We start from the raw sequence: 26415 nt of genomic DNA on the forward strand, positions 1-26415 counted from the left end.
TTTTATGTTGGGAGGGGGAGGGGATGTGCTAATAAAGACAGAGATGGAAAGTCCCAAGACTGTAGTAGGATGGGGACGTAAAGCCCATGTTAATTGATGGAAATAAAGCAAGCAGGGTATCCTGCACACTTGAGTGCATGGGCTGAGATTTATACCCATTACAGAGTCTGACACTGCATATTTGGAGATATGAGAATAGCTACGAAAGAAACAGCCCCCAAGTCAGAAAGCTGGGAATGCAGAGGTGGAATTCCACTAAAACAAGGCTCTGTAAGCAAGAGCATCCCTGCTGGGGGTGGTGCTCTCTGGCGACAGGGAAGACGGTTTTCTTTTCTTCTGTGGAATGTTTTACTGTTGTGGGTTCAAAGCTGTGTACCTGAGGAGATGTTTCCAGTCAAAGACCTAAACTCAGGTGGGCTCAGCACACCCAAATTGGCCTAAATCAGCATGGGGGGACGAGTGGGGAAAAGAAGGCTGCTCGTTCCTTTGTCCCAGAGTCTCACTTTGGGGACGTAAACTGAGGAAGGGGACTTGGGCTTGCTCAGGCCTTCCTGGATGGCACGATTTGGTCATCTTTAGGCTCTAGTCTCTGTCGTTCTCTGCGGTGTTGGGAGGAAATGGTGAAGAGGCTGAGCACAGTCTTTCTATTGAATTAACTGTATTCTAGTTACGATTTAGGGATTAAACTTTTGCTGATTTCTTTACTCTCCTCATCATGAAAACTGATTTTCTGCCATTCAGGGAAAAAAAGGAGAAATTGTGAGGAAGAGGCAGAGTCTTTAGTTAGCAACAGGGTAGAAAACGGTAACCTCTCTTTATCCAGGATCTTGACAAGCTCAAAAATTAAAAAACAGCCAGAATATTTTTATGGTATCAACCCTAATGTCTGGATCACCAGATTGAATTATATCCAATATCAGCTTGGTGGCTATAGTCAACAAATATTATTTATTTATTTATTTGGTTGCGTTGGGTCTTTGTTGCTGCGCGTAGACTTTCCCTAGTTGCGGTGAGCGGGGGCTACTCTTCATTGCAGTGCACGGCCTTCTCATTGTGGTGGCTTCTCTTGTTGTGGAGCACGGGCTCTAGGCACGCAGGCTTCAGTAGTTGTGGCACGTGGGCTCAGTAGTTGTGGCTCGCGGGCTGTAGAGTGCAGGCTCAGCGCACAGGCTTAGCTGCTCCGCGGCATGTGGGATCTTCCTGGACCAGGGCTCGAACCCATGTCCCCTGCATTGGCAGGCAGATTCTTAACCACTGCTCCACCAGGGAAGTCCCTATTCAATGAATATTAAACACCTACTGTGTACCAGGCAACGTTTTAGGTGTGAGGGATACACCGGTGAGCAAAGACTCTACTCTCATGAAGCTATGTTCTGGTGGGAGAGACGGACAATAAACAGATGCATATGTCAATTTGCGATGTGTTATAGAGGAAAGAAAGCAGGGTGAGGGATTAAAGAGTGATGGAACAGGAGTGTTTTCCTTCCATTTCTCCAGAGGTCTGGAGCTCATCTGCACCTCAGGACTTTTGCAAATGTTTTCTCTGTCTGGATCCTCCTCTTCTTTGTGTCAGCTCTTGCTTTTTGCCAAGTTATCTCTCACGATCCTTCAGAGCTCAGCCCCAAATCGCTTCCCGAAGAAAGCCTTCTCTGGCCCTCCAGAAGAGACCAAGGTCAGGTTCCTGCTCAGTTGCAGCACCTGAGCTTCTTTGCTATACTGAGGACACTGACAATGCTGTGTATGGGATGGTTGAATACCTTTGTCTCTTCTAGACCGTAAGCTCACAAAAGCAGAAATGATGTCTCGTTCCCTGCTGAATCCTCACAACCTTGTAGTCTGCAGAGTAGGGACCCAACAAATAACTGTGGAGTATCTGAATAACTTTCAGGATGCCAGAATACTCAATTAGAGAAGTCCCCTTCCCAAGGCTGTTTACAAAACACTGTGCTTAATGTTGTAGGCCATTTACATAATTTTGGCATTTTTTTTCTGTAGCAAGATTAATCTACATAATTTGGTTTCATTGGACTGTGACTATCCATAGTAATGTATGACGTCACTATCCTCCTCTATTCCACCTTAACAATGTTCATGGCCCTCGGAAACCTGTGCTGACTGAACTACAAGTTAAAATGAATAACCTTTTATTTGTAAAAGATCGAGTCATAAATAGGCAGAATCAACCCATGCTTTTATTTCCATTGCATATAAAAATTTCATATGAAGGTATTGATGTACAGTACTATCCCCATGGGCTGTAAGAGAGGCTATGAAACCACTAAAAGAATCATCATTTGTAATGCTCACACACAATTTACCACTCCGAAAACATATCCAAAGAAATCAAATTAAAAACAACTAAAATCAGTAAGGATGTTTTTTTGTAATTATAGTGTCCCCGTTGTACTGTTTAAAACAAAAGTAATCAAATTCCTTTGGGCCAGGGCTGCTAAAATCTACAGTTTGTGTCAAAAAAAAAAAAAAAAAGAAAGAAAGAAAGAAAGAAAGAAAGAGAGAAAGAAAGAAAATAAAAGGAGGCTCATTTTTTCTAGAAAAAGAATCTCTCCTTCCACTAAGTCACACATCCTGAGGGCTGGGCCACTGGGAATTTTTCATAGCTTTTAGGAGCTGTGCAAGGTTGAATTTAAAAATTCTAAAGCAATGCAAGTTTTGCTGAAACAGATTCTAGAGAATGGTGAATCCATTATGCTGTGTGAATTGGCATCATATAAAACTCTGTGTTTAAATACATGGATTTACGTAAGTAAATTTACGTAATACGTAAGTAAATTTACGTAAGTAATACGTAAGGAAATTTGGTTCATCTTAGTTGAAGGGTTAAAAACATGACCTTTTTCATATTATATATTTCCTTAACATGACAGGAAGCCAGGGAATAACTAACACACGTGACCTACGGCTCTAATTTCAAATCAAATTCGTTTGCCCATGTGCTCTAGAAGCCAAAAAAGACTTTTTACAATCACTGGACAAGAGTATATCTTCCCAGTAGTGTCTGAAAATAAAAAATCAAATGTAACTAACTAACGTAGCTCAGTTAGTATCTGATAGGGAAAAATCACCATCGTATATGCCATGCTGCTTCATGGCAAAAAGTACCTAAGGGCTTGTCTCTCAAAAGGGTCTCAGAATACTCCAGAGGTTGTCTGTGTTTCTGTAAAATCCAGCTGTTGCCAGAAATCCAACAGATCAAAGCTCAGATGTGAAATGCCCAGCCCTAGCCCCACCACTATCTAACTTTCAAATGCAGCAAAACAGAAGAAAATATTGATTAAAGTTAAGGCACAGCCCTGGGACCAAAGACCTGCAGCTATGTTTTCTTAATTTTATATACCTTTATGTATTTTATAGTTTTCTTGAATCTTCCATAAACAAGCTCTAAGGTGACAAGACTATTTTACAGAAGAAAAGAAAATGTACAAGGAGTATGTATACACACCATTCATTCTCTCACCAAGAGTTTCCAAATATATCAACACCATCCCATTGCGGGATGATGTTTTAATAAGAACTGATAATTTACAATTAACATTACAGTATGTACATTACAATAAATACATGGTTGTAAACAGACAAACAAGACTGTATTACCGGTAAGGTCATTTGGTGAGAAAAAAACGCATGGCACAAAAAATAAATAATGCATTCAAAGAGTATCATAAAGCTTTCTGTAAAATCCACTTCATTCAAGTTTTTTTTCCTTGTCTGCAATTTGTTCTATCTACATTATTTTCTTGTGAATTTTAAGTGACGTTAAAGAAAATTAAAACAGCATTATTGTGTTTAGTAACTTGCAAGCTGAAATGTACTGGTTTTATGCAAACTTGGACATTTTCTCCCCCGTACAGTACCCAGATATTGCATTTTCTTATGGCATTTTAGGAAACGTAAAGTCACTTGTAGAAGGATATTCTTTTTAAAGCGGTGTATAATTCTGAAGCACACTTTGGCGAAAGGGAAGGGAGAGGAGAAGTATACTGTATAGTGCACTAGTCCCTATCTTTTGGATATTATGTCTCTTCTACAATTTGATTGTCCATCAGTGGATATCTTTACAACATGTGACCATTAAAACCCAACAAATTGAAAAAAAAAAGCCTCTCTTTTTTAGTGCAGTTATAAATCTTTTCAGGTCTGGATTTGTTTGTGACATATTGCTGGTTTTTTTTTTTTCATTATTAAGATTCTAGGCACTCTGTGGGGGAAATACCAAGCATTAGGGAGGGGAGGGAATGAGAATATTTTGGAGAAAGGAATAAACACTAGATTCTTTGCCTTTTCCTCTAAACCTCCATCAGGGACAAATAAAATTAAAATGGAAACAAGTTTCCAAATATTCTTGTGAAACCACTTGCCAAACATAAGACTTTCTTTGAAAGTCTGGTTTTTACAGGGGAAGGAGGGTGGAAATCTGATAATTAATTGGTCAATTCCTATCCTGTGCTCTGTGTGAAAGATCAGAGCTACATAATTTTTCTATCCAAATTTCTAAGCGTCAGTGGATCTCAGGGGATTAAACTAGTATCTTCAGCTTGGGTCATTTCCCTGGCTGCTGACTTAGTGATTAGTCCCCAGATGGCTTCTTTTGACATCCCCAATATAAATGTTTTTCAGGGTTACAATTTTATGTAGTGTTTTATTTATTTTCCGTTTGGTCTGATACTCCTTTAGCCTCTACTTGGGTTCTTGGATGTCGCTCTAAAAAATGATTATTCGGGCTCCAAACTCTTCACAGAGACGGTAAACACTTTATTAAGAGCTGAAGTGGGAAGGAAGTCCAAACTAAAAAAATGCCCCAAGATGCCAACTGAACGTAAATACTGGGAATCAATCTCTAAAATTGTAATACATTTCTTGATGCTAAATTTAGCCAACAGCGATCTCTAATGTCTGACTTATGCGGAATCTTCTTACCCAGCCCAGTATTTTAAAACGGCATTATATTGCCAAATCTCTGGTGCCACGGGCATCATCAACTTCCTTCTGTCAGTGTATTTAAAGAAGTTCTTCTCCACAAGACATACTTATGGATCAATGATAACTGATAAATCAAGTGCTACATGTTACATGGCTGTCCTTTAAGGAAGAGTCATTGCTACACTTAAAATCACTTCTCAGGAATATTCCTCATACAGTTCTTAATCCCATGGTGAAATCAGAGAAACAGAAGAGCATTCATTGTACTGGTCTTCATTAATATATTCTGCTAATATTGTTAAAAAATTACCTAGCTAGCTGTTAACGTTTCTTTGTAAATCAAAAGTAAAAGCTAGTCATTATATATGACCTCATGGCAGAAAAGAATGCTAACTCTAACTTGACTACCTGTTCTTTGCATCAGTCAGCATGGTGGTGATATATCTGATAAGACCCCACGCAGTGAACGTGGACAGAGGTTCAAACACACACTGGTAATGAAGCAGCACAAGGGGGAAAAGTTCTTACTATGACTGTGAAAACAAAAACGAGCATGAAATGTGTGGGTTATTACAGAGACATGCACTTGTGAAATGAGGGTCTATCGCCACAGCAAAATGTTCTCAGAAGACGCTAAGTAGGAAAATATCTAAAAAGGACTGACCATTTTAGCTACTGGGTATTTCTATATCTCTCACGTGCTTCAGACAACACCAACTGATGACTGAGTGTCCATGAGGCTTGAGACACATTAGACAGGATGCACATCAAAGTATTATGGAACGAGTATTCACTTTGCACACGGTGAAGAGAAATGTAAGTGGGGAGCAACTCTGCATGTCTGAAAGGAGTGAAACGAAAAGCCAGTAAACGAAGACCTACAAAAAGGGTTTCCTGCAACATAAAGTCAATTTTTGTTTTTAAAATATGGAAGTCATTGGTATATAAAACAATGGGTCACTACAAATCAGTTAATTGCTATGAAGTCTAAGGTGCAAGTAAAATTTGTAAATTAGGTTTATCCAGTGTAGCACAGATCTGTACTGAAAACTTGCAAGTTACTCCTTAGGAAAAAAATAACCAGTGGCAGATGAAGTTCTGAACGTAGTTTTTTAAATATAATACCTCAATACATTTAATAATAAAAGTAAGCTCTACAAAAAATCTGTTTTACATATCATACAAAATGTAGAGGTCAGTGCAGCTCACTGAACCACACTATTCAGTCAGGTATCAGGAAGACTTGAAATTAGAAAATTATGCAATTTCTGTGGCTCATCTTCTTCCTGGTAACAGCTTCACAATGTGTCCTGTTCCTGACCCATCTGTCGCTTCACTCCGTCCATGTAATGCCTTCTTTCTGCTGAAAATATTGCAAACAAATAAAAAGGAAAAGAACCCCCAAATCATCTCAACTTTTGGGCTGCCTGATGAGCCACACTCCCTAGAAAACACTTTGGAGTTGATTTTCTCTGCTTCTTCAGCTCGACCGAGCTGCAGTCTTCGGACACTGCCGTTCGTGGAGCTGTCCCCCTCGTTCTGATGACATGGAGGTGAAAAAACTGGTGACGATATTCCTGAGCGCTAGACTGAGTCGTCAAGGTCAGTTTTGTTCCGCAAACGTCCTGGCAGATGACAGTGAGGTGTGACCGTAGTTGTGGCATGTGACATGCACTTTGGAAACAATGTTTCTACTTAAAAAAACAAAAAACACAAACAAAAGGCATGGAAGTCTCTGCCCTGTTATGTGTCGGGCGAGTGATCGCCGATGGCACAGGCCTCGGGCTGGCTCTCCTCCTCTCCCACGGCTTCCTCTTCCGCCTGCTCGTCCAGGGGGATTTCGGTGGACTCCGAGTCTTGAGTGCAGAGCGTCTTGGAGTCACTGCAGCTAGTGTCTTCTTCCACTTGACTCCCACTGTCCTTTTCGGTGTCTGACTCGCCGTCCTCCTCTAAAGTCAGTTCAAACTGGAACTTCTCGGTTTGACCCTGCCGGCCCTCCTCCTGGTCATCCGGTGCCGGGGAGGGGCTCTGAGGAATCGTGCTCTGGTACCACTCACGATTGTCCTCCAAAGTGTCCAAAATGTCCTGGGCGTCAGGATGGACCAGGTCTGCCCACGTCTCCCAGAGAGGATGAACAATGTAGTCTATGAAGCCCACCTGATTAAAAAAAACAACAAAGCCGATTGGGACTAAGAAACAAAGGAAGAGGTTAACGAGCCTCCTCAAATGTAACTGATCGATATGTTGAATTAAATTTTTATATATGATATATAGAATTTACAGAAAAATATATAAAATATAATATGCTCTGCAAGTATAACACTGAGCTGAAGACTACTAACCTTAGTCTGGTAAAACAGGCATTATTTTAGGTAGCAGACCAATAAAAAAATGTCATTACTAGCTGGTAAAAACTAGCTTCTCGAACTCTGAGTCCAAGAGTCTGTGATGTAAGAAAACCTCCAGTTGTTTACATGGCAGGACCTGGCTTGAGGCTGAGACTTTATTTTAGAATAGCCCATGCGTAGGTAAATCCACAGAGCTGAAATAATGCCACGTACTCTATATGGATTCATATAACTTTATTCACTTACGACCTGAGATAGCTGAAATAATTCTACACATACGAATATACTCTATACATATAGTCACGATGAATGAATATACTGTCCTATGAACGTATATATGACTATATGAATATAAATTCTAAGAATCGAAGAATTTTTTGGCTTGCAAACACTAAGGTGGACAATGAGCTTGACAAAAGAAAGTAATTAAGAAAACCCAATAAAATACTGTGTGACATGCATACGGCGTAACCAAACGTTCCGTGTAGTTGTGTTCTCTCTGAAAGCTTTGTGCTTAAGGCATCACCTGTGATTTTTCCACAGAGGCATTGTGCTTGTCACACATGGGGCTTATCTCCATGCCCCGCTCCCTCTCTCGGTCCCCTTGGCGGAAGAACTCCTCCATGATGCGGTCCGTCCACTGGCGGTATAGCTGCAGAGGCTTGGTTGGGTTGCTCAGGTCGGCACAATGCACCATGTTCTGAAGGACCTAAAACAGATCAATGCCTTCTCTATTTAGCAGCTGCTCCATTTTTACTAGAAATTCACATCAGATGACGGTGACACTTAAAAATACATGTAGTGTAAGAGTCGTGCCAGACAGCTCGACCATGGTGTGTCTGTGTGAAGTTCACACCTGTATTAATAGTCCCAAATTAGGCCACTTCTACTGCATCTAAGTATCATGAGAGAAACTGTTCACATGCATGGTTGATTAAATTCAGAGCTGCTTAAGTGGTTGGTTTTGTAGGATGTTACTTTTTTTTTTTTTTAACGCATTTCCACTTGAAAAGGCCAACAGGATTTTATCTGGTTAATTCTCAAGATTAAGAATTTGGATAAAAATCCTGCTTACAGCTACTAAAATTATAAGTTGGAGAAAAGGAGACATAAATCTTATCTAAGCTAGACACACAGACACGTGTACACACACACACACACACACACACACACACTCAGACACAGCAAATTCGAATGCTTTACCTGAATCCTATCAGAATAATTATCAAGAAGAAGAACTCCAGAACTTGTCACTTTCTTAGTTTCAACCATAGTTTTCAAATCAGCCAGCAGATTCATGTGCTTTGACATGTCTGTTGCAAGTACCTTAAAAGACAGAGTATTTTTAAAAAATTTTTATTGCAGTATAGTTGATTTACAATGTTGTGTTAGTTTCACACGTACAGCAAAGTAAATCAGTTATACAATACATATATCCACTCTTTATTTTTTAGATTCTTTTCCCATACAGGTCATTACGGAGCATTGAGAGTAGAGTTCTCCGTGCTATACAGTAGAGATATTTCTTTTCTTTTCTTTTTTTTAGCCACACCTCTTGGCATGTGGGATCTTAGTTCCCTGACCAGGGATCGAACCCGTGTGTCCTGTAGTGGAAGCACGAAGTCTTAACCACTGGACCGCCAGGGAAGTCCCATGCACATAAAAATATCATGGAGAACGTGAGAAGAAATGGAGAACCACTCTGTTGTCTAATAGCTGTGTGTGGGAATTCTTTACTGCTTCTTGGGGCAGAGTCTTCTCCCCTTTGCTATCACTTTCCCTGGAAGCCCAGATACATGTGTGCAATATACAGAAACAGTAGGCACTGGCAGCCACTTTCATAGTGATGGAAAGGGATATTTCCATAGATAAGACATCATCGTACGTTTTGTTTGTTTGTTTGTTTGTTTGCTTTTGCGGTACGCGGGCCTCTCACTGTTGTGGCCTCCGGACACGCAGGCTCAGCGGCCATGGCTCACAGGCCCAGCCACTCCGCGGCATGTGGGATCTTCCCTGGGCCGGGGCACAAACCCGTGTCCCCTGCATCGGCAGGCGGACTCTCAACCACTGCGCCACCAGGGAAGCCCCATTGCACGCTTTGAAGTTTTTCTATCCCTTGTGCTAGAAAGTGGTTACTGGACTACGATGGAGTGAGTCAAGGTTGCTTACAGAGTACTTCAGAAACAATATTCTGGTCAATTTTCTGCTTATCCAAACCAGATAATACCTGCCTTTCTTTGTATGTACAAAGCTTAACAGATTAAGTTTTTGACAACCAGAGATATTCGCGTGTCTCATAATCGCTGTGAAAAACATGCATAGAGAAAAGACTAATGTCATGCATGTTTCTACATGGCACTTGTGCTGACAGAGATTTTTTTTCCAGTTTTTGAATGGAAAAAATCCATTTTTTTAGCCAGCTCCCTGTGCTTTTGTTAGCCATCTCTGTCTGCCACCAGACAGGAGGAGTTCAGAAAATAAACCTAGAATGAGGGTAAGCTGTCATTATTCTTAGCCCCAGACTGTTAGCAGTAGAGCATCATTGCCAGCAGCAGGGCCAGCCTCTGGGACAAAAAAGGCAGCATTACCTTGAAATATACATGATGCTTTCCCTGATAGTCATCTCACTCTTTTTTCTTTTTAAAAACACCATGCATCACAGTTCTCTTTTTGCTTTTATCAGTTACTTACAATATCAATGACCATCTTCCTTAATGACTGTCTTTGCTTTTTGGTCAAATTCTGGAAAATGTCGCAGTTTTCTTCCTGAAGCAACTTAAAGCCCACGGCCAAATGATGGTTCTCCAGGACAGAAGAATCATTGTACATCAAGGCAAGCTCAGAGTCTTGAAAGAAAGAGAGAGAAGGTTAGCAAAGCCATTTATGCTAAGTTTATCTTATTCTTCATATTCTGAGATATTTTGGGTTTAGGAAGCAATTTCCCCTAAACGTCTCTGCTCCCATTCCCATTACATGACAACACCTAGGAGAAAGTCTGCTAGTCAATGTAGCCACAGAAAGATCCCTGGAATCTTGGGAGTGTATTCTAATGCTCTCGGCACACGGCAAGTCAGTTCACCCTGTGGCTTCAGCTTCCTCCGCTATAAAGGGAAAGAAGAGTTAGGCCAGATTACCTTGAACCTCCTCTCCGGATCTGCCAGAGGCAGCTCCGTAAGCTCAGCAGAAGAAGACATTATCCCTAACATTTACAACATGTCCAGAGCATAGAATGTTGTATTCCTGACAACTGCGGACCACCTACCCAACACTGTATGTAATGTAAAGATCACGTGACTCAGGATTATTCGTGCTCTGAGAAGGAACAAGAACAGCTTGGAACACATGAACGATATCAGATTTGTTCATGCTTGTGCTTATTTGGTTCATAGTATAGCTTTGAAAGGCAAAGCTTTATTCATTTTTCCATTTCCTTTTCCAAGTATCTTGGCAGTCACTATACACATGTATACTGCCCGTCCCAGCTGCATGTTCAGGGCTTCACACAGAGACGGGTGTTTAGCTGCCTACATTTCTCCAGAGTGAAGATTCTGCCATTCCCCCACAATTGTCCTGGACCTATTTTAGGTAGTGACAAATCCTGCCTCTTTCCTAGTTCCTATAATAGCAGACTCAGACCTATAAGGTAGTCATCAAAAAAACCTGACTGGTGCTTCATCCTGTTGCCACTTAAGTCACTGTAAAGACGAAAAGCATATGTATTTGATCTTTCTTCTGACTCATGTGTGGAAAATATATATTCTTTTCTAATAAAGAAATACCCAATACTATTCAATGACTATTTTAAAGAAGCTAGGGAGGACGAGAGGGGTTCAAGAATATTTTGACTGAAATCCTATGATTTTAGGTTTATACAGAAAAATAACATTCTATTTATAAGCTACAAATATAGCTGTGGAAAGCTTATTTTAAAATGAGATCAGTGAAATAAAGTGTGTGTACTGTCGCTAGGTCCAGCTCCACCTTCATACAGTGAAATGCCTCTGCTCTTGAATCTCAAAAGTCATATGCTTTGAACACGACTACTGTGTTCAAATGTGTGAGGAGATCTTTTCCCCCCAAACCCAGGCATCTTTGCTATAAACAGAAAGTATTCGTTTTCCAAGTAAAATTTATTGCTATATATGTTTTGATGCTGCTTCACTGTTTCAGAAAATAATGCTGTTATGTGAAATGCTTTTTTTAAGATAAATCTCCCCTAACGTGTTCTATTCAATATTTCATGATGCTATTTACATTTTATGGATTTATTTACATAGTATTGTCCTTGAAAAAGACTTATGCAGCTTCTCACCTGGAATTTCCACTTCTTTACATCCTATTCAGAGTCCCCCATTCCCCTACATCATATATAAAAGCTTAACTGACTCAAAACCTGCAGCATGTTTACAAGGAGTGTACGTGTCATTAACAGCAAATCATTTGGTGCCTAAAACTAATACAAGCAGAATGATTAATGAAAACTGTCACCACAACTAAGAAGCAGAGGTGTCTCTGGCCTAGGAATCAGCCAGGTGAGCCCCAGTGCCCCTCCACCACGGCGAGCCATGCAGCCTCCCTTAAAATAGGACAGGTGACCTCCCATCTACAGGAAGTCTGATCTGATGATTCCAAGTCTTTATTACGAGAAACACAGATTCAGCCTTTGGCTTTGGACAGGTTGGCAGCGCCAGCTCCAGGCTAAGAGCCGAGAGTGTGCTAGCCTGAGCCACTGATGCTCAAACAATCCCCAAAAGAAAGAGAAAGCACAAATTTAACGTCTATAAAAAAGGGTTTACTGTAAGCTAAAAATAATCACATAATTCTGATAGGGTATTTCATAAGGCTATTTCTTACAAGTTTGCAAGTTATTAGAGGGACTCCCTTAGAGTATGCTGTGAAGCTAAAACTTACTTGTGTTACTGGCTACTAAGCCTCTTCTGAGTCCTGAAATAAAATGATGGCTGGCTTGATCCCTCGTTAACAGCTAACTAAGGCAGTAATTCTCATAATGCCCTGGGGTTCTGATCAACCCTGGGATAACTTTCATCTACCAGGTGATGATGCTCATTCACTCTTTCAGATATAACACAGCCTCATCACACCCCACCGTCAAGGAAACATCAGCAACCCAAAGCTGTTGACTACCCTGTGTTGCTGAGGCCCCACAGAGAAGGAGCTCTGCACAACATCACTGAATAACAAAATGCTTCCGGAAACATGGTCAGTTACCCTTCCACCTCAGGCAGATCATCAGCAAAATGACCTTAATAAACAGACACCCTTGGCCACTGTCCTGTATGCATAATTACCCCCTACATGTCTCCATCATCTATTCTCAGTGGCTCTCAAACTTCAAAGGGCATCAGATTCATCTGTGAACTGAGGCCTTGCTAGTTTAAACTGCAGACTCCATGGGTACTCTGATGCCAGCCTAAGCCCACTTGCCCTTAGAGGGTCCACAAGAAAGAATAATAGAGTTGATCCTCATTTTTCTTGAAAAATTTATCAGAGTACTTGGAAGACAGTGACTTTATTATCAGTTGTTTTAATTTGTTCTCTATTCTTAATTCTAATGTTATAATATGGGAACATACAATATTATATATAATAGGATGCAAAGAAAACACATAGGTCTGATTTTGGTATTATTAATTTAAAGAAAAAATGCACACCTTTCTTAATAGCAAAAATTAAAACAAAATTTATATGTATTTGTTAAAAATCTATAAAATTAAGAACATATCAAGACATACATAAGAATCAAAAAAATGAATCAAGCCAGGATAATAAAAAATTGGCAGTGTACCTTTTACTATATGAACTTCCTGTTCTTTACAGAAAGGACACAGTCGACCCTAACCAATGATACAATGTAAACTCATGTAGCTGCCTCTAATGTATATTAATATTTATGTGTCAATATATAGTAATGTTTTGGTGACTCCTGAAAGTACCCCATTATAGGTTCTCATAAGGTGGCTGAAACATGAAATGTTATCCTGTCTAATCCTAGATAAATAAGTTCATAAACCAGACTTCTAAAATGTACTGACTATCCACACATTTTTGGAAATCCATGACTTTCAATCCTCCTATACATGAGTGAGTTACTAAAGTGCATTTTGTTACAGGGCAGTCCAGAGGCTATTAAAAATATACAAATAGGTAAATAATCCAAAAGATCTGAGTTAAAGCTCTCAAAACAAGGCTATAATTAAATTCTCTCTTTAAATCTGGCTGTGTTGTGAATGAACAGTGAAGGCACAGATGCTACTGGAGCTAGATTGCTGTGGGGCACGAGGAGACTATTATCCACAACTCACGGCAAAGAGGAAAGGCAAACCCTTAACAGATATGAAAAACATTAACAATTTTGAACTTTATTTTTTCACATATAAAACTGACTTTATAATGTTAATCCACCATGGTGTGAGGGAATTTAATAATGAATGGTACACGTAAATTATTTACCAGTTAACTTCAAGTACAGAAAGAACAGAATTTCTGTAAAGCTTAACCTCTTTGCAAAAGCCTAGCTCAAGCACCACTAACATTCCCTACAGAGGTTTTCCATGCAGCTGTGTCAGAGGTGTCGCACACTGAAGAGTCTACTGTTCTTTATATTTCCAAATTCAGTGATGACTTATTTTATGAAATGTCACCAGTGAGAAAAAATTAATGGTTAAAAAAATATTAAATAAAAAGAGATAGTCAAAAGAGAAGTTCCTACTGCCCTCAGCAGGAGATTTAAAAAGGAAAGAACAAGGACTTCCCTGGCGGTCCAGTGGTTAAGACGCCACGCTTCCACTGGTAGGGGGCAGGGGTTCAATCCCTGGTCAGGGAACTAAGATCCTGCATGCTGCGCCGAGAAATTAAAAAAAATAATAATAATTAAAAAAAAATAAAATAAAGAAGATATTTCTAATAAAAAAATAAAATAAAAAGGAAAGAACAGGGCAGGGCATGGTGGTGGAGAGGGAAAGAGGAGTTACAGCCTCTGGAGAGGATTAAATGACAACCTACAGAAAATGACAAATTTAACATTTATTCTGATAACTTCTTTTATTTGAAACTTTAGGAGCAATCTAACTACCTACATCTTTCGGCAAACTTTCACTTTTGATTACCCTTGTCTACTAATATGGTAATATATTATTTCTAGAGAAGTACTGGAATGCATGTTTTTCAAACATCATATGCCTCATGGGATATGAATATAATTTTTAGAGCTAGACTACATTAACATATGCTATCACTGAAACGCCTATCTGCACATCTCAAGAGAACATTATGGCTCTGGAAACATAAAGACTCTCAGTCATTCTATAAAGACTCTCAGTCATTCTAAAATGTACAAAGGAAAATTTTTTCTGCAAAAATAAGTATGCTTTACTTACTTGTATTGATCAGAAACTGATTGGACACACCAGGATGATCTACATCATGTATTGCACTGGCAAAAATTGCTGCAAGAATCTCTAAATCTGTAAACACAGCCTGAAAAAATCCAGACAATATCTGATTTTATTATAACTCATGACCAAACCTTTTCCAATGGTTATATTTTTTAAAATATTAAAAAATGAGCATCTACAAATTTTTTATAGAAAATAATAGCTTACTTTAAAAGTATTTAAGATGATGTTTAAGGATATTCTGAAAATGTGCATAAAATTAATGACATGAGCAATTATTTTCTTTTCTTCCATTCTAAACAGGGACTCTCAATCTCAGCAAAACTGACATTCGGGGCCGGATAATTGTTCGTTATGGGAGGCCATCCTGTGAATTACAGGATTTTTAGTAGGATCCCTGGCCTCTACCCATGAGATGCCAGTAGCATGTACCCCCGAGTTGTGACAGCTAAAAATGTCTCCACATATTGCCAAATGTCCCTGGGGGAAGGGAGGAGTACGAGTAAAAGGGAAAATCACCCCCAGCTGAGAACTCCTCACTCAAACGATGACATATTAACAGTTTTATAATGAAACAATCTGAACTATAAAATATATTAGCAAAGAGAATCACTCTCCCAAACAATGAAGGAAATGAAATTGCTTTACTAAACATTTAATGGAACAACTTCATAGGATCTGGTAACATTAAAGATGTGTTTCCTTCTAATAAGTTCTATGAAAAATACCAATGCATTGCTAGTATTGATATTTTATAAAATAATCATCTTTGAACTATAAATGAAAAAATCCTCAGGCTAAATTCCCAAAAAAACCCACACTAACTGAAAACTGAGGAAGCCAGATTTGCTTTGTGGAATGTCCACTAGATCATTTCAAAGAAGCAGTATCATAAAACACAGGAATCCCTAAATCTTTTTTTTTTTTTTTTTTTGCGGTATGTGGGCCTCTCACTGCTGTGGCCTCTCCCGTTGCGGAGCACACGGTCCGGACGCGCAGGCTCAGTGGCCATGGCTCACGGGCCCAGCCGCTCCGCGGCATGTGGGATCTTCCTGGACGGGGGCACGAACCCGTGTCCCCTGCATCGGCAGGCGGACTCTCAACCACTGCGCCACCAGGGAAGCCCCCTAAATCTTTGATTAATTATCACAGACAAAATTCATCAAAGACTCAACTGTTTATTTACCACAATGACATTTCGCTCCCATAACTCAATAATATTTCTAGTGAAGTCGATTATTGTTTGCCCTGTGCACCCTTCAGTATAAAAGTTGAAGAAACCATTATGAGTGGCAAGTTAGTGTTTTCAAAGGTTTAGAAACCAGGTTTACCTCCAAAGCAGGTGTAGATAACAGCACGTGCGTTGACTGGACGACGTCTGCAGCGTGAATATTATTGTGGTAGGCCACATCAGCGTGGTAATGATCTTCCAGGGTCATTAGGTATGTAATTAAAGTGTCCACTGGAATTTTAAATGTTTTTAATAAATCCCGTTCCTGCGGGAGAAGAAATTCTCTTAACATTTTGTCCTTATAGAAAAGATTTTCCATACAGTATGTTAACAACAACAAAATATCACCCCCAGTGTCGCCTATGGATAACCCAGAAATGGGAGTAGCACTCTCTCAATGTCTAGTGAAGACAATGAAAACCCTTGGGAATGATCCAGGGACTTCAGGGGCAAAACCAGAGTCGACTTGTCCTTCTGGAGCCCAGCAATGCTTTTCTCAAGTTATATGGTGTCAGGAATGAGCTGCCAACTATCAAAGTATCTGTGTCCCGGGATCCTGAAGGCAGCTTCAGTACAACACCAATGACAAGGATACTGGGTCAAAACAAGTGAGACACAATATCCTCTCGAGGGTTGGAGCTGCACTTCCAAGTCCCAGGGTGTCTATAGCTGCAACTTCTCATATAAATCCTAACACTGAACTGGGGCAAAAACTTGACAAGAATGAGAAACCGATGTGAAGAAGAGAGCAGTCCACAAGACAGTGACTGAAGAAATTACATACTAAGATTAGTCAGCAAAGGGCTTATTCAATTTGTAAAGTTAGCACTCCATTCTCTATGCAAGTCAGGATCACGTGGATGATTTTTAAACTATTATTTTAATGAATTGCTTTAATTTGCCCACATCACATCTTTTTCTTCAATGGAAAAAATAACACAATTGATTTGTGTTTTACCCACATGCTAACCTTTCTGTATCCTTATGTTGAAAAAAGTTATCAAAATAAGTCAAAGGGGGTAAGTAGTGAAGAAGATAAAATGCAGGCACAATTCACAGACTGGACGTTATGACACCAAATAAAAGAGAGGTGATAGAACTTCACTGCATTACCTGAAAAATGGTGTGCATGATAACAGTCAAAGGCCGGTTCCCAGACAACTCTGCTATTCTGAAAACGTGAAGACCCCATTTGTTCACATCTTCTAGTTCCTGGGGTTAACGAAAGATAGAACAAATCTGATTGCAGAAGTAGAACAGGAAACAATGAACACAATCATTTAAAAATTACTGACTTCAATGAAAAGATCATTAAATTAAAAAACAATTCATTTTAAATGTAATGATGCACCACGTAAGTACAGGCAAACTTCAGGCAAATCCGCTTAAGCGTACTAGGAACTGAATGGTGTTGCGTAACCTTATGTCTCTGACAATAAAACATATTTACATACTTGAAATATTGATCTCAAAGTATTTCTCCAATAGTTAAAACCTACTCTCAAAAACTTTAATTATTCTCCTAAAAGACTTTTTAATTGTTTAAGGTCAAAGAATCAAATATAGATGCAAAAATAAAGAACACCAAACTGCCTGTCTAAACCCACATATTAATAAAACCCAAGTGATTTAGAAAGAGCTTTATAAAGCGCTTTCCCATCTTCCAAAAAACCTCCCACAAATTAATAAACTTTTCCACTGATTTAAAAGAGAAGGTATCAAAGTTCACTGCATATTTCTGATCAGGATACTTGAAATCGTCTTACCTTGGCAAGGATGTCTTCTTGTTCAGTTTTGACCCCAAACCTTGGGATGCTTGAATTAGTCAAACTGGAGCTGTGCATCAATTTCTTGACCCCACTGATCTGAGACATTGGCCTTTTCTTTTTCTCCTTTTCCTTCTGAGTTGGAGAAGGAATTTCCACTTCATGTTGCTTATCTTAAAAATTAAAAAAAAAAATTCTTCATTTACTATTAATTCTACCTGGGTTTTTTTTTATTATAACATGCATAATGGCGGATTTTAATTGATCAGTATATATTCTAGGAAATATTTCCAAGTAAAACTCCTTTTAAAGAAGTTGAGTATTTATAATTCGATGTGGACTTAATTTGAAACTCTCAAACACAAAATTAAGCAAATAAATTCCACTGCAAAATAATTAACATCAAATGTATTCAGTGATTACGTCTTTTGAAAAACTTACGATAGCAAACTTGGAAAAGGCAAAAGACACTGGCTATTTCCACTGCTCATCGATTTCGTTCCTATTTAAAATTCACTTAGTGGTGAGAACACTGCTCTTGCCAATTAAGAACTCCAGTTTCAATACCTACTTTGAAATGGAAGAAACTTCGTGCACGAATATAAAAACAGCACTGTGTGAACGTAACAGCTTACTGAAATGGGTCATTCTGTGGGAGCATACACAGCGTATGTGAAGGACTTAGATTGCTACTGCTAGTTTACATTTTCTATACGATAGTGAGATGGGGGAATCACGCAATAAGGTTTTATGGGGAGCACAGAGTACCTCCAATATTATCTGATAACTAAATACCAGATTCACAAAAGCTAATTTGTTGTTTTCAAATAAGACATCAGATGTCTCAGTACACTCATTCACTATTTCAAGACAGTGAGCTCCTTTAACTTGTCCTTGCACAGACTGTGTGTTCAATAAATGCCTGTTTAGTGAATGTGCTAATTAGCTATTACGACAGTTTTGTTTTGAAAGTAAATTCAGATCAAGGATGTGTTCAACTTATTGGTTTTCCTTTACTGCATTTTCTTTCTGTGGATGGAGGGTGGGGTAGTGGTGTCCCAGTACACCATACTGTCAGCTATTATCAGCAAGCATTTTTTTAGCTCTTGTGTTATATTTATCTGTCTCTCCAGTCTATCAGGCATGGTGCCCATTAGACTATCAACTCATTGAGTTTAGGGACCATTTCTAATTGATCATTAAATACCTAGTGCCCAGCAACGACTGGCATTTAACAAGAATTTGTTGAATGCATGAATAGATCTCTCTATAAGATACATTTTACCGTTGAGTACTTTGGAAAAACGGACAATATACAACTTTAATTCAGAGAATCCCTGAAGTCCTGAATAAAACAAAAAGATAAAACACATCCTTTGTCACCTTAGGTTCTAAAGCTTAGAGGCTCAAATTATTAATATGATGAATGAAAACAAATGGAATTCCTAACTCTTATTTCCAAAATAAGTTTGCACCCCAGTCTGCTTCCAAAAACAAACAATGCAAAACACTTTAAAAAATTGCATTTAAATTGTTATTCTCACCTAAGAATGTGTTTGATATATACTCTGACACTTGATTTCCAGACCGACTCATTTCAGAGAGATGGGTGAGCTCTCGATTAAGCATCCTTTTAAACTGAAAAACAGAAAGATAAAATGAAATAACAGAAGAGGAAAGTTGAAGTGAAATAACATAAGCATATGTTAAGATACAGAAAATATGCCAAAGAATTTTTAACCTGTCCTGACTCTTTAGATCAGTCCCATCCAATAGAACTTCCTACAATGATGAAAAAATTCTATAATCTCTGCTATCCGTTACAGGAGCCACTAGCCATATGTGGCTATCAAGCAATTGAAATGTGGCTAGTGCAAATGAGGAGCTGAACTCTGGATTTTATTTCATTTTAATTAACTTAAACTTCAATAGTTACATGTAGCTAGGGGCTACCATATTGGACAGCACAGACTGAGACACTCAAGGATGACATTAATTAAGGGGAAAAAAGGCATAAAAAATAATATGCATTATTAGTATTTAGAGAAGAGAAAAAACTAATTTATAAACATACAAAAGGGTTGCCACACAATAAAACATGGTATGTTTTCATCAATTAATTTGTCATTAGCAGAAATGAGTAAGTATACTGGTCAGAGGTTAAAATGTAGTCTTTTGCCCCAAAGCAAAACTGAATAGATTTATTTGAATACTCTCCCAGAACTATGGAGAAAATATTTGAATAGATACTATATGATATTTCCTTTGTAAAGTTTTTTCTAAGTAGGGATTTATTGGTTCTCAAACATTCACAGAATTTACCAATCTTCCTAAGTCCCATAAAAACAATTGAAAATTGACCTGTTCAATTGAAACTTCACTGCTTCACAATTTATTTTACTGGTGCTCCGGTGCCTATTTTATCCAAAGAAATTTGTCTACCACCTGGAATTTATCTACCACCACTACATGGCATTATCAAAATCCAGAATTCTCCATGATGTTATGCTTTTCCATCCATCAACTGCTTCTTTTTTTTTTTTTTTAACATCTTTATTGGAGTATAATTGCTTTACAATGGTGTGTTAGTTTCTGCTTCATAACAAAGTGAATCAGCTATACATATACATATATCACCATATCCCCTCTCTCTTGCATCTCCCTCCCATTCACCCTATCCCACCCCTCTAGGTGGTCACAAAGCACGGAGCTGATCTCCCTGTGCTACGCGGCTGCTTCCCACTAGCTACCTATGTTATATTTGGTAGTGTATATCTCTCCATGCCACTCTCTCACTTTGTCTCAGCTTACCCTTCCCCATTCCCATGTCCTCAAGTCCATTCTCTACGTCTGTACATCTGTGTCTTTATTCCTGTCCTGCCCCTACGTTCTTCAAAACCATTTTTTTTTTTTAGATTCCATATATATGTGTTAGAATATGGTATTTGTTTTTCTCTTTCTGACTTACTTCACTCCGTATGACAGACCCTAGGTCCATCCACCTCACTACAAATAACTCAATTTCATTTCTTTGTATGGCTGAGTAATACTTCATTGTATATATATACCACATCTTCTTTATCCATTCCTCTGTTGATGGACACTTAGGTTGCTTCCATGTCCTGGCTGTTGTAAATAGAGCTGCAATGAACATTGTGGTACATGACTCTTTTTGAATTATGGTTTTCTCAACTACTTCAACTGCTTCTTAATGTATCTTCCTTTGACTTCCAAAATAACCCAAATAGACCTTTTAATATACCTTAATATTTCTCTTAACATACACTAACATACAGTAACTATTAGATACTTAATCCAAAAAAGTCACATATTACTCTAATATTTAGTAGCCTTTAAAATTCTGAATTTCCCCATAAATCCTCATTTAAGTCTGGAAAAAGAGAGTAGTGAGTTCATTGTTTAGTAATGTCTAAAATGTAATTCTAACTCAGTATTTAATTACTTTATTAGAATTTTTAAAAATATCTTGATTCTCTGCATAATTCATACCAAGGTGTTCTAATTCAAGATAATTTGGCAAATAGCTTCCAGAGTTAATCTTACTGACCACCTAGATTAGATATAAGAATTTATCACTGTAAATTACTGAGAGAGATCAAAAAAAAATTTCAACAGACTTTTTTTTTTTTTTTAAGCGGTACGTGGGCCTCTCACTGTTGTGGTCTCTCCCGTTGTGGAGCACAGGCTCCGGACGCGCAGGCTCAACGGCCATGGCTCACGGGCCCAGCCGCTCCGCGGCATGTGGGATCTTCCTGGACCAGGGCACAAACCCGTGTCCCCTGCATCGGCAGGCGGACTCTCAACTACTGTGCCACCAGGGAAGCCCTCAACAGACTTTTGAATACAATAAATGCATATTAGCATTCTCTTGCAGTCAAAACAGAAGAACTGGCTACAACCAATAGAAATGCCTCTGGTTGTTTAACTTACAGGTTGAGAGAGGTTATTCTCAAACTCAGGAACACAAAGTTCACTTTCTTTGTGTATTTTTTTTTATAACTTGCTCTGGTTATAAAATGCATATGGGATATAAAAAATCTAGAAAGCTATATAGAAAAAATTAGAACTCATGTACAACCCCACTGTCCCACTGCTAATAACCATATATAAATAGCTATATTTCCTTCTATGCCTTTTTTTTCATTTGTATATATATATTTGTTGAAGTACAGTTGACTTAAAAATATCATATGAGTTTCAGGTACACAACAGAGTGACTAAACATTTTATAGATTCTGTACCATACAAAGTTATTGTAATTTTATTGTCTATATTCTCTGTGCTGTACATTACATCTTATGATATATATATATCTCTCTCATATATATGTGTGTGTGTGTCTCTCTCTCTATATATATGTATATATAGACACACATACCCGGTGGAATATTACTCAACCATAAAAAAGAATGGAATCTTGCCATTTGTGACAAATGGATGGACCTGAAGGGTGCTATGCTAAATGAAAGAAGTCAGAGAAAGACAAATACTGTATGTTTTCACTTATATGTGGAAGCTAAAAAACAAAACAAATGATCAAATATAACAAAACAGAAACAGACTCGCAAATACAGAAAAACTAGTGGTTGCCAGAGTGGGGGGCAGGGTAAGGGATAGGCAAAATAAGAGAAGGGGATTAAGAGGTACAAACAACCAGTTATAAAATAAATAAGTCACAAGGATGTATATATATTTTTAAAACTGGCATCACGTAGCGTACGAAGCATGGGTTACTGCTTATTTTCACTGAGCATTATATATTATGATCCGCTGGGGGAAACATAAAATTTGGAACCTTCCAAGAATGTTCATGAAGACATTTCCAATAGTGTTCAAAAAATTTTCTGCTGATCTTTTTATAAAGTTATGTTTTCTTAAGTAAATTATAGGCTATCAACCAGGGATGTATTAGATTATTTAACTCGCACTGGCACACAGTGGGTGCTCAACATTGAGTTCTTTCTATCTCCCAGTTTCCTGGGCCCTTTTATAGTGATAGCTGATTTTTATCATTGCAGGGCAAATGGATGGAAGATCTAACTACACTTATGCTCACACAAAATATATATCTAAATATCTAGCTCCCTTACCAATTCCAAAAAATAATTAGGGTATTATTCATATAAGAAATGGTCACCATGCTTCAAAAATATAACAATAATACCACACATAAGGCACAAAGGTAAGTAAATCCTGTTTAATGAATGAAATTTTACTCTTGGAAAAAATCTACTCTTTGGGCAAATATATATTCAAGAGAGTCTGCTAAATATCTTAAACATATATTTAATGAAATATTTCTTTGACCTGAATTGTCTGTGCTATGAGATAAAAGTTGCTATTAAGAACTGCCTGGTCATGACAAAGTCCTTTCTTAAAAGCTGGGGGAATAGGTAAGGCTATCAGCCACTCCTAGCATTTCTACAGTGTGCTATACAGGAACCACTGTCCACCTGCCCTCCGTGAATTTCTCTCAATGTAACTAAAAAACGATGCAACCTCCGTGGGGTGTGGGGGAGTTGGTGCCCCTGGAAAAGTTAGATAGGAGCCCAGTTTTTCTATAGAGACACCTTCTAACTTGTAAGCAACCTGGTAGGAGGAATATGATGCCATACGCCCAAGCAGAAAAACTGCTTGGTATCTGCAGATATGTCACACAAATTATTGGATTTATCTGTCAGAATATGAAGAACGAGGTGTCTTTTCCTGTCAGTTTGATTACACAACTCATCAAAATAGCCAGTTGGTACAGATAACTGAGGCAAAAAAAATGCCAGTGGAAGGATTCTACTGTACAGACTGATAAATGACAGATTATATTCTACGGATTATTTCTGATTCATAAACATATATTCCCAGACTACCCTTCTGCCTTTGTTCCAAACTCAAAAGCATGGGTGGAGAAACCCTTCATGGCACACTTATCTCCCTCCCACTTGTGAGGTACTCCAAGGAAGAAAACATTTCCTTTCAACATAATTAGATGACACAATATTTTAAGCAGTCCTCTTTTTCCCAAGAGTATGGGAGATTTCCTAAAGACAATTTCCAGAGAGTCAATTAAGTTATAATGCAAGGGCACTTTCTAAGAGGAATTAATATGGCTTCCTTTTTGTGCTATTGATATAAAACATACAGTCCAGGGAAGCTAGATTAATAACCACAAAAATTACCATCAGAGTTTTCTCAACTGGTAGTTGCTCTTACAGTTTGGTCTTGGAGTGCACAGCAGGACGTGCTAAAGAACAATAAACTTAACCATTCAACAATCATTTTAAAACGTAAGTGGAATTTCTCTCATTTTAAGATAACTACATACCATTTATTAAGATAATGATATATAATTGCCATGAGGGGGAAAGTGATTAGAAAAGGTAATAAAATGTACTTTTTCAGGAACACTGTTATGGGTTGTCAATAAGTGACAAAATACAGAACTGCTTTTCAAAAGAACTGGTTGCAAAATGCAGAGCAATTTAATTGAGCATTTAGATATCTTTAAAAATGACTCTAAATATTTTTGGCTGATGAGTTATTCTGATTGTTTCTGGTCTCTAAATAGTCTGAAATAATATGTAGAATTATTGTTGCAACAAAGAAAAACAGAGGAAGATCTCTAAGTGAATGCTTTCAAATCCTTTGTTCTCATTATGCATCAGAATGTCTGTATGCAGCAAATTTAAAGCATAAAAGAAAGTGAAAGTGCAGTTGAATTGAATACTGTATATTGCTTTTTAAACTCCAGTTTTCCAATTTATGTTCTATATTTAAGACTGTGCATGAAACAAAATTAAATAATAAAACAAAATTAAAGTATTCTTAAATTTAATCCCTGTACTTCCCCCTCATGCCAATGTGCTACTGGGTACATTATATATCCTCTACTATATAATTAAGAAAGTGGTAAAGTTTAAATATTAAGTAAATGTTTATTTTTCCCCACAACATTCTGCTAAAAATCATTTGAATATGCTGCACTGTGATACACTACAACTTTGGTGGATATCAGCATTAAAAGCTAAAATAAATACTGTATTAGCTATATAAAAATAAATCTTTCAAAATACATAATAAGACTAAATGCATTTATATTGGTCCTTCCTAAGTGTTTTTAGCAATATGGTATTAAAAGCATAAAGCTTTCCAGCAAACATTTGCTCAAAAAGCACTAAAATTCTGTGTTTAGATCCCTGAAGGTATTATTCATAATTATAACACAAACGTGAAGCCCTTTAAAAAGCTATCAAATATGAACTGTCTAAAAGCTAAGAAATGACTTCTAGGGAGACTGGAGGGAGGGGGCTTCTTTATTATTCTCCACATTTTTCTATATTTAAAAAACATTTTAAACTAAGAAATGGCTAGCAAAATTCAAATAATGAAAATTACGAAAATCTGGACCATCTAGATTTAAAGGGAGGTGGAAAATCATGACTATTCAGACAACAAAAACTGAAATAAGTTTGCTTAGAATGCGAGTAAATCTCACAGGAAAGAGGAAAGTCTCCTTTAAAAAGAAACAAAGAAAATGCAAAGTATTACAATCTGAGTGTCCTTAAAGTAATGGAAAAGGATTCTTTAAAAATGTGTATTGTGATTTGTTCAAATATTCCAGAATAAATTCTAATTTCTGAAGTGATGCCTCCTTTAGGACTGAAAAAGGTTTTTCTACTTCAGGTTTCTATTAAACAGCTAGGATCACCAGGTTAGCATTACCACAGGGCATGTGTAAGAAGCTTGCCAAGCAGGAACACAATCTTATTAAATGTAGTGTACTAATTCATTTTTTGAGATTAACAAAAATAGCAGTATCATATAAATTTACATCTTCCAGTTTTACAAATAGAGGATCAAGTGTTCATTTTAATAAGATATCACCTGAAACGTCAAGTGATGTCAACTTTAATGTCATCTAGAGCTTTATATCCAAAGGTGAAAAAAAACATACTCTTCGTCAGGTAAAAGCAGTACAGATTTTTAGAAAGAGCTACAAATTAATTTTTATAAACTTTAAGTGCTACATACTAATTAGAGCCCATGTACCAGTTATAATTTAGCCCAAGGATTTATTTCCAATGAACTTAATTACCTTGATACTTAAAAGAATAACTCAAATTTATACCACATGACAAAACAGAAGAAACGCTGAACATTAAAAAGCTATTTTAACATGCAAATTATAACTAATAAAAGTTCTACAATTTCTCCTTATCTTGACCACTAAAAACCCACATTTCTTCTGTAGTTTATATCTAAGGAAAAAATAAAAGATTGCTCAGAAAGCTTAACTCCATTGTAATTTATTAAAATTATTAGTTATGTACTCAGAGTAATCAGGAGTTTACAAAGGCTAAATAAATCTTACCTTTATGTAGCCCCAAGATACTGACAGTAAATAGTTTGCTTCAGGCATTTTTGATTGATTATATAGAGAGACAATAAATTCTAAAATATGTGTATCTTCAAAACCTTGATACTTTAACCATCTCCACAAGCACAGAGTATGTAGGCTTTTTAAAGATTTTTGGTAATTAAGTACACATAAGAAAGCCTCGCATTAGATCCCATCCAGTTGGTTTCCCATTGAATGCATTCCATTTGTAAAACTCCAGAATGCAACAGAATTCAACCACTATTCTGAATAAAGACAATTCATGTGATAAAGAAACATCTAAAGATCTAAGGGTCTGCATCTT

The 26415-nt window shown here is 37.7% G+C and overlaps 1 protein-coding gene across 11 annotated transcripts in view; it reads right to left on the minus strand.

Annotated features, from left to right (window-relative positions):
- Positions 1-2170: 2170 nt before the first annotated feature.
- The window catches only part of PDE4D (phosphodiesterase 4D), a 1450167-nt gene continuing 1425922 nt past the window's right edge, over positions 2171-26415 (minus strand). For 10 of the 11 annotated variants that reach the window (XM_060295794.1, XM_060295795.1, XM_060295798.1 and 7 more), the window contains 9 exons: positions 19243-19336; positions 17699-17871; positions 17046-17144; positions 16033-16197; positions 14684-14783; positions 9978-10132; positions 8490-8612; positions 7813-7995; positions 2171-7095 (listed from right to left, as the gene is read on the minus strand). In XM_060295794.1, coding sequence (XP_060151777.1) covers positions 6682-7095; positions 7813-7995; positions 8490-8612; positions 9978-10132; positions 14684-14783; positions 16033-16197; positions 17046-17144; positions 17699-17871; positions 19243-19336 — 1506 coding nt within the window. In that variant the 3' untranslated portion in view covers positions 2171-6681. Of the gene's footprint in view, positions 7096-7812; positions 7996-8489; positions 8613-9977; positions 10133-14683; positions 14784-16032; positions 16198-17045; positions 17145-17698; positions 17872-19242; positions 19337-26084; positions 26406-26415 lie in introns of those variants that run through there. The other variant, XM_060295800.1, reaches the window with a different exon arrangement.

Source organism: Globicephala melas, chromosome 3 (genome assembly GCF_963455315.2).
Source record: "Globicephala melas chromosome 3, mGloMel1.2, whole genome shotgun sequence".
Classification (NCBI taxonomy): Eukaryota; Metazoa; Chordata; class Mammalia; order Artiodactyla; family Delphinidae; genus Globicephala; species Globicephala melas.